Genomic DNA, 13,094 nt, shown 5'->3' with positions numbered 1-13,094 from the left:
GACAATCAAACTACATGCAAAGAGACTCTAAAGCTAGTTGAAAGCTTATGGACATACAATTATGCAGCACAAATCTGGAAGGAAAGAGTCTATCACATAAGGCACAGAACAATTAGCTAGGTGCATCCAATGGGGTTTTGTCTTCCACTACAGCATCAGATAGTGAATCCTCTACCCATTGGTTTTGGCTGCCAGTCAGCACTGTCATTTGCCATGGCATTTCAGATATTCCTAATATTTTGAATATCCAGGATGATTTTGAGCAGATCGCTACATGATTTTTAGGATATGCACCAGGCCTTATGCTCAGCAATGAACACAACACCACAATACGTTCCCTAGCTCAATAAGTGTAACAGTTCTGTGTTCAATTAGGAAAACGCAACATGCTTCATAATTCTTTGTAGAGATATTATATGTTCTTTCTTACTGAAATTACTAAATATATACTGAGCAAGCAACCCAACGCATTAGCCTGTGACCATATCCAGGGCAACCACATCTTTCTATTCCTCACCCTTCATCCCATAGTTTAATATTTGCCAGGGAAAAGAATTTCTGGGCTAGATAGTTCAGAGAGTATGAAAATCCAATCAATGCAGGCACCGTCCCTGAATCATATCCAAGAACACCTTCTCTGTAGGTTCCAGAGTGAAGAATTAATGCTCTGCATTCCTTTTCCCCTCTGGGACTTTTGGACATGTCACACACAGAGGAGAATTGGGAAAATGACATGTTCCAATTGTGTACAACACCATCAAAACCTATCAATGTTGCAATATGGTTTGGGCCAAACTGGTCTCAGCTGCTCATATGCAAACTCAACAAAGTCAAAGGGATATGTAAGGTCCCTCCCAAGGACAATTTGGACCAATGCTGGTTGCTAAAGCATGCAAAATGTTGAACAGAAGAATGAAGGACAACAACATTTGCAGTTATGGGTTGATATGTTAACACCAGATTCAAACACAGCCCAGTTGTGGAAACAAAGCTAACCTATACCATTCACTCAAAATGATATGGAGAGTGAGAAAATTATTTAGTAGTCCTTTTTTTAGAGTGTCTTGGCTTTTTTACAACAATTATTCTACAAAGAGGAATAAAAAATTAAAGCCCAACTGATAAACTGACCAGACATCACATCCCATACTATTTGCTAGTGAATCTTCCCCCCACACAAGGGCTTTGAAGTGCCATTCATTCCCAACCATTCAAAACTCACTGTCTCTGCTGTTCAAAGCACAGAACTTGAGTCTGCTACTAGCAACTTTCAACTCTGAATTGATAGCCACAAATCAGTATGCAGGGTGACACTTACAGGCCCTTCTGTCAGAAAGCCCCGCTTTACAAGAGGAGTGCAGCTGCACAGGATTTTTTAAAATAAGTATACATTAATAACATGCACTAGGGACAGGAATTTTAACATAATCCAGAGAGAATACAAATAAGCTGTCAAAATGACAAGAAGTTATTTAGGCAAACATGCAACCTTTGAGACAAGGCTGCCTGACACCACTTAAGATCTGCTGTAGTGAACGCCGGGATTCTCAAGGAACATCATGAAAGATTAAATCACCAAAAATGCAATTAGCTTGGTGAACAAACTCATTATTTCCATTATCCCTTTCCCACTCCTACAGTTTTCCCAGAGAAGAAGAGCAATGAGAGAGTTGAAAATGAAGCCTGAGTATAGGCTGAGCCCTGCAGCCTGTCGCTGGCTCCCAGAGAGGCAGAGAACCTGTCTTTCCCTTCCTTTCCTAGCACACTCACAAAAGAAGTATAGGTCATTTGTACTAGACTGGCCAGGAAGAACAGCAAGAAACAATGTGAAAAAAAGAATATATGCCACCAGGCAAGACTGAAAAACAGCCCACATGGATCTGTTTTATGATAAACCTAATGTCTGGAGTGTTTGGGGGGAGAATGTCAAAGATCTGATTACCTCATCACATCTCATGTTAACTAGTAGCCTTGCCCTGTAAACAGTTACTGCTGCATTTTTCTTAATGTTCAATAAATTCTGAAATTTGGGCACTTTATGTTTTTCCCTCATTCTTCAATTTGTTAGTGGGTTTTTTATTTGAGTTATGAGCTAACAGTGAGGTTAGAAACCCCATCCTTCAAGTGGTGAGGAGCCATTCAAATGAACCTATTCAGGCAAGTAACTGTACAAAGGGGTCTATAACATTACCCCACATTATAAAGACTTCTATTCCTAGTTTTTGGCTTAAGAACACGATTTCTAGGCAGAAACCTGTGGAATTTACCATATTAAGTCCATGTTTTATGTTAGAAACTGCAAATTAACTTTCCTTGGTCAGAAAATAAGGATGTGAACCTCAAAGGAGTTATAGATGCGGAAATGGGAGTAAAACATACCAGGGCAAACCATACGTGAACTGGTAATGCTACACCTGGTTGTATTTCCACTTTTAATGAACATTCCAAAATTGCAAGTATTTCAAGTCATGGGTTATTTATTGTAGTAACTCATTTTGGAGGGCAGCTCAGAAAAAGACTGTATTGGTGAAATTTGTTGTCAACACAGCAAGTCAATGCTGCCCCCTAGGGAGATCAGACACACTTGGGTCCTCTGTGAAATAACAGAACTCAGCTCTTGCATAGCACTTGATTTCTTCAGAGTGCTGTGCTAATGTCAGTTTATTAGGAAGTTAAATAAGGCCCCTATGATGCAAATACAGATTATTCCCATGATCCTTTCTTGTACACAGAGGTTTGTGACAGGGAAATAAAACCATTAGTCTGATCTCCATACAACTTGATCTTACCCTATACATGCTAGGATCCCAATACACGCTACAAATTGCTTGTGTATTTAAAATTAAGCACGCATTTAAAACTACAGGATTTGAGATCTAGCAGGTCTGAGTGGTAAAATATATAAGGGGTGTATGAGCTGTAGCTGTGTTGATCTAAGGAGACAGACAGACAAACTTCTTTGGGTAAATTGATATCTTTTATTAGACCAACTAAAATAGTGGGAAAAATTCTTCTTTGCAAGCTTTTGGGTACAAACACCCTTTGTCAGATAAGGTACATTTGCCATACATTTTCACAACTAGTTAAATAAACATTCAAGAGTTTAACCCCAGAGCTGCTCCAATGATACAAAAGCTGGACAAGCAGAAATATGTTAATTGACAAGCTATCAACATTCACCATTAATTCCCCAAGAAATGCAGAAATCTGAGCAGAGATACAATTCTCACCTTCATAAGCCTGCAGTTCTCAGTTTTATATATGATCTCTGAATAGTCTGATCAAGAACCGGGAAAAAAGTGTGCCGTAACTCCAGCTTTCATATTAAATGACATCTTCAAAGCTCCAGAATCAACCTCTGCTTTGGTTTTCCTACCTGTGAAACAGAGAGAATGATACTCGCCCATTTTTACAAAAAACACTACACATTTCTTTAACAAGGTATCTTTTAAGAAAAGTATTGTAACACAACATATAACACTTCTCTTTCACAGGTACCTTGACAATTAAACTGATTACCCAAATTCATCCCAACATTTAAACGAGGGAAGGATCTGGTGCATTACTTGACACCTATCTTAAATATCAGGCATTACTCTTATGGTGACAGCACTGTAAGCTCTTATGATTTTATCATGAGCCTGGCAACATCTGGCACTGTTCTTAAAGCCTCAACTGTTGGAATCAGTGTATACCATGGTAATCCCAACAGTCCCTGAAAAAGCTTCTAGCCCTCATGGTTGCTAAGAAACACAAGAAAAGGTAAAGCAAATCTAGCCCAAAGGCTCAAAAACCAAAATAAAAATATAAAGACAAATCATTCCCCCACCCTTCCATTGATTATTTAAAACAAATCTTATGATTTTTAAACCAATCATATTATTTGCTGGACCAGACTCGTGTTTTTGGATGTTTTGGATGGGCAATGCTATAATGATATTCTAAGAATGAATTAAAAAATTGAAATACTAAGTACAGGATGGTTTTCTCCCTCCCTAGGCATATCAGCTGAGTAAGTGAAGAGATGATGCTGCACTGACTGCATGATCCTGGGATGTTTTCTGAGGCAACTGCCCCACCTGCTGTCCTTCTGGAGAAGCCTTTTTTCTAAGCCTTTTTTCTCACTATCAACCTTACGTTCAAAGAGGTTGTTTGCTGAATGCATAACCTCCCATGAATCACAGACCACATATCTCCTGCAGAAAATCTCTGGCAACTACTTCAATTGCCTCCATGAGGACAGAGTATTAGTTTGCACTGTGGGAGAAGCCCTGCTATGGTTGTGATTCCAGAGCACTAGGTGCTGTCTGGAAGAGCATTCTATTTAAAGTATTTTATCCATCTTTCAATATTTAACAATCAGAAAGAATTGAAAGCAAACAGAATGGTATCACCAACCACTTGCCCATTGTAAAATCCATAGCCAAGACAACCATTTAACAAATAAAAAAAAAACCCCCAGCCAACACAAAAGGTTCCCAGTTGTACTTTTTTAAACATTAACCTGGAAGGACCTTGGCGCTTTTCTTGTGGGTTGAGCAGTTAGCTAAAGTGTTCTGGAAGAATTCCAAACTGGGTAATTACATTCTGCTTCCTAAATTCCCCATATATTTTCAGTGAGATAGGTTATCTAACTACCCAGGACTGCTTCGGAACATGGCTGTCCATTGTTCAGCAGCTGTGCCTCCCGCTCCAAAAGAGGGTGCCTTTCCGTGGTGTGCCTTAGAGCAGTGTTTCTCAAAGTGGTGGTCCACGGACCGGTGCTGGTCCGCAAGCCACCAGCTGCCGGTCCGCAGTGAGTTGCCAGGAAAGAAAGAAATATATTCGCTGGTCCGCAGCAAGTTGCCAGGAAAGAAAGAAAGATATTTTCAGAAGCATAACACTGATATGTCATAGCACCACAGTTCGTACATTCCAACACTCCAGGTGACGTCATGTCGTGTGAGGTGGGGAAAGAGAAAGAAACAGCTGATTGCACATTTGTGTAGCGCTGTTACATGCAGTTGCTGTCACCGGCTGAACCAGGCACCGGTCCCTGGCCCATTTGAAAAAAAATTGCCGATCTGCCACATCAGATAGTTTGAGAAGCACTGCCTTACAGGACTGTATGCATCATCTGAATTTCCATTTGTGAAGGCCTCAGTCCAGCAGACACAAGCACTTGATTTCATCCACCAAGACGCCTGTTGAGTTCAGGGGTACTACCCAGTTGAGCAATGTGGAATTCTTAACATATTTGTTGAAAGGGGCTTAAATTCACGAATATTGTGATATCCTTCAGTGACGCTCTATCTAAATATAAGATGCTAACTGTGATTAAATTATTTTCTTTCATTGAATATCTTTGCTCAAACTCCAACTTCTATTATAACATGAACTTTACTGTTTTGAATTCTTTGCATACTGCTATTAACGTCCGATCACAGGAAGTTTGAAAACTGTAACAATCAAGTTTACTTATTTATGTTTTTGCCTACTGTTTACATTTCTTTCAGCATGGATAAAAGGAAATCAGTATAACGTCTGGTCAGTTCACAGGGTTTATAATTGGTTCCACTTTTGTATTGTAATGCTTGGGTTTCCACAATCTGCAGGCCAAATATTTACTTATTTAAAAACAATAATTTTCATTTAGATGTTTAAAAAATGGAAAAGCATTTTCTCCTTTGTTCTAGCCTTTAAACAAAAATGATTAGAATTACTGAAACAAATCCAGAATCTCAAAAATCATGCATTTCGTTTCAACACATTTTAAAATCTGTTCAGAAATATGTAAACACAGCTTGGCAAATAACAGAGCTATGCCATATTTTAAGATGCAGAATGATAGGTTATGGCATTTTGAAAGAATAAGTACTGCTATCCTGTTTTCTTTCAAAAAGGCATTGATTGTAAGGAGTGCGAGGAAGAAACATCATGCTGTCCAAAACCCCAGCAGCCTCAACATTAGTAGCAACAGCTTGGCTGGTTCTTTCTTTTACATTTTCCTTGTGGAGTCCAATAAATCATAGATTCCATGATTTACTGTACTGTCTGGTAAGACACATACTCAAGTCCCCAACAGTAAGTAAACCAGGGATTAGGCACAATTTAAAGAGTAATTTATCAGGATCACTGGTGATTTTAAGATAACACTGATATGATGCATTCATCTTTTCTGTCTCTTCCTAAGCGCTGCCTTTCATCAGCGAGTCATCCACAAAGAGAAATGATTCAGATGCTGTACTATGACAGCTAGGTGTTTAGTGAAGACAAACTGCACTGCTCAGAAACATGCTGTTCTGCATGGGCTGGATTATTAGGATTTACAGGAATGACTTTCTCTGGGAAAAACACATGACCAACCTCCAAAGTACCCCACTATTTCCACAGTCAGGACCCAGGTTTGCTCGCCTCAGCTGCTGACATGTTTAATGGAGGAACGTGGAGTGGAGCAGCCCTGTGGTTTGGAGCTGAGGAACAACAGATGACAGAGTCCTAAAATGAGCTTTCCTGGGCCACATGCAACACCTGCGGCCTGACAGCTCAAGGCAGTCTCTGGGAATCACTCTCTGAGTTTTCCCCGCACCTTTGCTCTTTAGCATTTGAGATCACTTTTTTTTTTTTTTAAATAAATTTTTCATGCTCCAAGCCAAATCACATCCAAATCCATGAGTCAGTCCAGAACCATAAGTAGCCCAACCGGCAAACATCCTCCACCCCCACCAGGGGCTCCAGATATTTCCAGTCTTTTGGCCAGCGTCCTACGCGCAGGCCCAAGCCCGGAGGCCTGGGGTTCGGATGCCCCCAAGTTTCGCCTGCCCGCAGCCATATGGCCGCAGGAGCAAGCTAGAGAGCAGCCTCCCATTTCCATAAAGTGGGCGTTAAGCCCCAACACCTCGGCAGGTACTAAACCGCACCAGCAGTTATCCCTGGGAAGCTTATGGAAAACTGCCTTTGTGGACCCAGATTTTTTTTTTAATTTAGTTTATATCTGAAACCAAATTAGCCAAAACTAATTCCAAATCCATGACTCCGTAAATGGCCCAACTACCGGCGAACATCCTCCACCCGCACCTGGGGCTTCAGACGTTTCCAAGCCCTTTGGCGGGCGCCCTCCATGCAGGCCCAAGCCCGGAGGCCTGGGGCTCGGGTGCCCCCGAGTTCTCCTGCCCTCGGGCATAGGGCCCTCGCGTGCCGCCTTGGCCCCAGGTGTTTCGTTTCTGAGCGGGAGGCGACCCCGGCTGGGACTTGACGCCCTGGGGCGGAGGAGGGCGGCTTCACGGGCGCGGCGAAGGAGAGTCACACACGAGAGGCCTCGGGGGAGCGGCCGCAAAGGACTCTGGGAAGCGCAGGCGAGCGCTGCTGTGACGCACAACGCCTGCGCCACTGGGGGGAATCGTCATCCTGGCGACGGCGCGCCCGTCAGCCCGCGCGGCGGACGGGGGCCGAGAAGGGACGTCCCTCCTCCCGTGCAGCGCGCGGATGCCGCTCATCCCGGCCGGGCCGGCGCAGCTGGTGCGCTGCGGGCAGAAGGATGAGCTGTACCGGAGCGGGCTGCGCAGCGGGGCCGGGGCGGCGCTGCACGCGCTGGCAGGTGAGGGCCGCCGCGGGGGCGGGGGGAGGCCGGGGTGACTCGGCTGTCCCCCCTCCCCGCTTCTAACGGCCGCCCCCGCAGGTGCCCGGACGTGGCTGGGATGGAGGAAGGAGCTGGAGCTGCTGTCGGACGTGGCGTATTTCAGCCTCACCACCCTGGCCGGTGAGCGCCCGCGGAAAGGCCCTTGCAGAGCTGGGGGGTTCCGGGCGGGGTCCGCTGCGGGTCGCGGCTCCTTGGGTCGGGAATCGCTGGTTCAGGGCCCGGCCCTTTGCAGCTCACCTGCAAGACCCGGCCCTTAGTGCCCTCGCAAAGTCGCTGCCTGAAAACAGCCTCCTCAGTGAAAAAAGTAAAGGTCGCGGTAACGCGCTGGCTATTCAGCGCTTGCAGGATTCGGCTTCGCAGTTTTGCCCTCGGACGCCGAAACGTAACTTGCCTTTTAACGAGCCATGTCAACATTGCCCAGCAGCCTGGGGAATGACATAGTATTGCCTTCTTATTTTGTATTGTCCGCATCATCTTCCAGGTTATCAAACGCTTGGTGAAGAGTATGTTAATATTGTCCAAGTCGATTCATCCAAAAAGAGAGTCCCTTCTCTTCTTCACCGTGCCGTGTTGATTTCTCTTCATGCCGTTGTGCCTTATTTGTTGGATAAAGGATTAGTGCATCTGGAACACACGCTGCAGGCGGAAGCTGACAGATGGAGGACTAGTCAGAGCAGCCCGGGGCTTGGTGCAAGGGGCAGAACCTCGGTACGAAGTTGGCTGCAGAAACGGATCACGAGACTCACAGAAAACCAGAAGAACGTCCTCTTACAAACTGTGTATATCCTCAAACAGTGCATCCCCCTGTTTCGAAGACTGCACCTGGCAATATTTTATATAAATGGCATTTTCTATCACTTATCTAAAAGGATCACAGGAATAACATATGTAAGTAGCAGAAGTTGTTTCTTGAAAACCATTTCTTCACATAGTGTATTTGGCTTCACCTGGAGTCAAACAGCTAGAGAAGAAGGTCTCAGTAGTATATGGGTGAGGATTCTCTCTCTTGTTTTGACAGGTAATGTTTAGCAAACCTAGACCAGTTCAGACTGTAATTTTGGAAAGCAACAGTCTGTCTTTTGCTCTCAACTTTCTTAGCGGCTCATGTATCCCTGCTACCAAATGTAGAAGTGCTGGTAGTTGGTATGACCCTATGGGGCAGGGATGGCCAACCTGCAGCCCAGGGGCCGCAGGTAGCCTCCCTGTGTGGCGCACAGATTGGGAAGGGGGCAGGCATAGAGTGTCAGATTGGGCAGGAAATTGGAGTGAAGGGTTTAAGGCTAATTTGTGGCACTTCTGCCAAAAAAGGTTGGCCACTAGTGGTATAGCCCAGGGGCTGTCAACTGGGGTATGTGTACCCTTGGGGGTACTTGAAAAGGCCCCAGGGGGTATGCAGCAGAGAGACAGAGAAGTGGGGGTACTTGGGAAGTGTGCTGCCGCCTGACGCTGCCCCAGTACCCCTGCTTCACATCTGACTGGCCATCGGCACCTCCCCTCCCCCACCTGTCAATTAGCTGCTGGGTACAGTCCAGGAGGGGTACCCACCAGAAGGAGTACACTCCTTAAAAAAGGTTGAAAACCTCTGGTATAGGCAAATAAGAACACGTACATAGTCGCTTCATTTTTATCTTTTTCAGGCTAGTTACTTAGTTCCTTGCAAAATTGTGTCGTCTTAGGAAAATGGGGGTCAAAAATGAGATAATGATGGAATGATCGTAAAGCTCACGAATGAATGTGTGACACTTTATAAAAAGAGAATCGTAATTCAGTTTTTCTTTTCCTCCCTGAATGATGCAGCTTCGTGTTGCAGGATTGCCTGGAGATGATCAGAGTGTTCGATCAAGTTACAAGCTTCTTGGGATAGTTTCTCTGCTACACCTTGTACTAACAGTTGGCATTCAGATATACAGTTTTCAGCAAAGGCAGAGGGCAAGGCAAGAGTGGAAGCTACACCGTAACCTCTCATATCAAAAGTATGAGATTCCTTACTTTCTTAGATGGGGGTGGAGGCAGGAATAATGTGGGGAACTTTCACAGCTATAATGAATGAGTAACTAGTAGGGATGCACCAATAGAGATTTTGGGGGCTGATACTGATAGCTGATTTTTAAGGAGGCATATCAGCTGATACCAATCAGATTTCCAATACCCAACCTGGCAGATCTTGCAGCTGGTAAGTCTGTTGTGGTGGAAGGGGTAGGGAAGGGACTTGGGGAGGCAGCAGATCAAGGTCCTAGTGGTGAGGGAGGGAGTGTGGCTGGGGTGGGATGCAGGATGGAGCTGTGGTTTATCCAGGAGATGCAGGGAGAGGGTGGGCAGCTTCTGCCACTGTGTACACCCCAGGACAGACTGCAGGCTGGGCTCTTCCCGGTGCACAGGAAGAGCATGCGCTGCAGGCTGGGGTAAACTGTGGGCTGAGGCTGCACTGGGTCTTCCTGGTGCATTGGGGGAGGGGGGGGGGCATTAGGCAGGGACTGGGCTGGGGCAGGTGGTGCTGCAAGAGGGCCATGCGGGGGGGGCTGCAGCCACCCCAAAAATCAATGTAGCCCTCTCCCAGCACCTCTACCACCTGCCTGGAGCGCAGTCCCTGCCAGCACCCCCTTGCAGATCCAAGGGCACATGCTGCCTGCCCCACCATGGCCTCCCAGGGTGCACGCAGCAACAGGAGCCACACCCCCCTCCCAAGCCCCTTGGACGAGCCGCAGCTGTCCCATGCCATGCCCTGCCCCTGCCCCAGCCCCTCACCACAGGGGCCTTGGTCTGCCCCTGCCACATCCCTCCCCTTCCACCGCAAGACTTACCAGCTGCATTCGGCTTTTCAAGCTGCCAGGCTATGCTCCTCACCACCTGTGTTGCATTGTGTGCGTGCACAGGCATTTATTGACCACATCAGGCTGATTTCCGATACAGTAAACTTTCTTCATATCGGTCCCAATCTGACATCAGACTGATGCATCGGTGCACCCCTAGCAACAGTTTCAGTTGGGGTTTAAGAGCTATTTTAACAAAAAAATGAAGTATAGTTCAGATTATTTTAAGCATCTGAGGGTGTCTCTTAATCAAACCTCATACTTTATTCTGCAGAGCTCAGTATTGCTGCATCTCAAATACCCTCAATGACAGGAATATGTAAAGTTAACACCTGATCTTCTGTGGGTCTATTTGCATATGTTGTATCAATAAGGGTGCCTACAATTTACAGCAGCCTAAGCATGTAAATTATATATCCAATCAGAAATCTCACAGAAGAAAAACCTCTAGGACGCTGTTCCCGCTGTACATTATGCTTGGAAGAACGTAGGCATGCAACTGCCACTCCCTGTGGCCACCTGTTCTGTTGGGAATGCATCACAGAATGGTGTAACACCAAAGTAAGTGAGGGAGAATTTGGATTTGAGTTCATGACTATGGATTAATGTTCAGAAATAGTAGCCTTTCCCTGCTATTGAGAAGACTCAAAAGGCCCCAGTCCACAGTGGCTAGACCTGTGCCTGGCAAAATGGGGATTGACTGACTTAAGTGGCAAACAACTGTGTAAAATGTTTCTGTGTTGTAATAATGAGAACAGAAAAGGACACCAGTATTTTACCTGTACCTTTATTGAAGCACTGTACCTTTCTTGGAGGCTAACATAGTTTAAAAGTGGTTTTGTGGACCTAGAGAACATACTTGCTGCAAGCCAGACCATAACTATATGTTAACTAAAGAGTTAATACTACAACAGACTTCATCTGCTGGGTTGGGGGGGTATTAACAGGAAATCTGTATCAATTTTTTAAAATTCTCTGGCTGACAGTAGAAGCAGATGTGATTCCAGTTCTGAAGATAGTGATTTGGGAGCTTGCAGTAGAGGGACAAGCTATATTTCTGTTGTAATTGTAGCCTTACATGAGTTTTTTTGGTAAGCTTCCCACAGAAACTCCATTGTACTTTGCTGTAGAAATAACACAAGTCATCTACAGGGCCAGTAATCTAACCTGCCACCATAAGAGTGATTTTTTTCAGCCACTAGTAACACTCAAACAAGAAGAAAGGGGAACTACCGTGGAGAATAAAACTTTTCCAGTTATTAGAATGCTTAAGATTTGCAGGATCACATGGTACCACTCATCTCATTAGGACAGTTTCATGTAGATACATCTATATATTAACATTCAAACTCTTCTTGGCAAATTATATTTAGTAAATAGCTAAATGTAGCTCTAGAAGACCATACATTGTGACATTAAGGTTACCTGGCAGTTGAGGTATAGAAGGCAAGTGCCTAGAACAGTGGTGCCCAATCTTTTTATTTGGCAGGCAGGATTGGCAGTGCCCAGTCCATGTGTTGGTCAGATCCAGCTGGTATTCTGAATCCAGTGAATGGGTAGGCATCATCTGGCTGCGTGGACAGTGGCAGGCTGGCCCCAACAGTCCTGCAGGGGAAAGGAGCCTGACCCAGCCCATGGAAAAAAAGAGGATGTGGCCAGACCCCATCCTAGCCCAGTGGACGGAAGTGGGGTGGGGGGGGAGATGGGCCAGGCCCCAACCCAGCCCAGCCTCAATAGTTAGGAGGGAATTGTGGCCTGGCCCCCAACCCATTTCAGAGCTGCTATGTTTTCATTAGTTTACTTTCAAAATAATTTACTAGTGCTTAGTGAAGTTTCTTCTATGCTTTTTCTTCTATGGGGATGGACTCAAATTACTTTGACATCTTTTCTTTGGTCTGATTAGTGTTTCTAATTAGGTCAACTCTGTTTCCTCTAGCAGCTTTACTCATTGTTTTCAAAAGCTGTTCACCGCTTGTTATCTAATTTCTTTCCATTCTGCAGGCAGAGTGTCCATTGTGCAGAGAGAAATTTCCTCCTCAGAAACTAATTTATCTGCAGCATTATCGATAAATGGTAAGGTAGTTATGACCTGGCAAGAGCCTCAGCTCATGCATCTTTAATACAGTGAAAACAGTTGACTTGATCCAAGAACAAGACTTTATTGTGATCTTGTACTATAAAATTTAATTGTTCACTGCCTGTACAAGGTGGCACTTATTTGTCTGTTGCAAAATAAACTCATTATACTTCTGGACTCCACTTTGTATAACTTTAACTAGGTTAACAACACTTGCTTCTGACAAGTGCTACAATACTTCATACCGTTTGTCTGTATTTTACTTTGGACAGAACGTCTACTTCATGTCCTCTACCACTGCAAACGCTTTATCCTCCAGCTTCTCTCTGCTCACTTTTCAGTAGTAGTAAGAGTTAAGACTTTAATCTGTATTTTGGATACTTGCTTCCTTCCCATTCTTAAACCTACTGCAGGGACTCTTTTGATTTAAGTGGAAAGAGCTATATGCAAGTCAATGACAAAGTTAAACTGTAGTGGAATATCTTTCTAATATAATTCCATTTTCACAACATAAAATGAATAGTAAGCTTCTCAGATTCAAATGCTAGAAGAATGTGAGTACATACAATGAACTTAAGTGCAACATAGT

General features: G+C 44.5%; 2 protein-coding genes across 2 annotated transcripts in view; one reads left to right on the top strand and one right to left on the bottom strand.

Annotated features, from left to right (window-relative positions):
• The window catches only part of PLCH2 (phospholipase C eta 2), a 373,398-nt gene extending 366,030 nt beyond the window's left edge, over positions 1–7,368 (bottom strand). The window contains exons 1-2 of the mRNA XM_059716700.1: positions 7,057–7,368; positions 3,231–3,376 (exon numbers count right to left, since the gene is read on the bottom strand). The gene's annotated coding sequence lies outside the window, so the exon portion shown is untranslated. The remainder of the gene's footprint in view (positions 1–3,230; positions 3,377–7,056) is intronic.
• Positions 7,369–7,404: 36 nt separating this feature from the next.
• PEX10 (peroxisomal biogenesis factor 10) lies at positions 7,405–12,682 on the top strand. Its single transcript, XM_006268005.3, has 6 exons — positions 7,405–7,576; positions 7,658–7,738; positions 8,100–8,506; positions 9,416–9,591; positions 10,854–10,989; positions 12,430–12,682. Exons 1-6 carry the CDS (start codon positions 7,465–7,467, stop codon positions 12,496–12,498), a joined length of 981 nt encoding a protein of 326 aa, XP_006268067.1. The 5' UTR covers positions 7,405–7,464; the 3' UTR covers positions 12,499–12,682.
• The last annotated feature ends 412 nt before the right edge of the window (positions 12,683–13,094 follow it).

Source organism: Alligator mississippiensis, chromosome 13, assembly GCF_030867095.1.
Source record: "Alligator mississippiensis isolate rAllMis1 chromosome 13, rAllMis1, whole genome shotgun sequence".
Taxonomy (NCBI): Eukaryota; Metazoa; Chordata; order Crocodylia; family Alligatoridae; genus Alligator; species Alligator mississippiensis.
The sequence above is the reverse complement of the archived record's forward strand: the minus strand, read 5'-3'. Positions and strand labels throughout refer to the sequence as shown.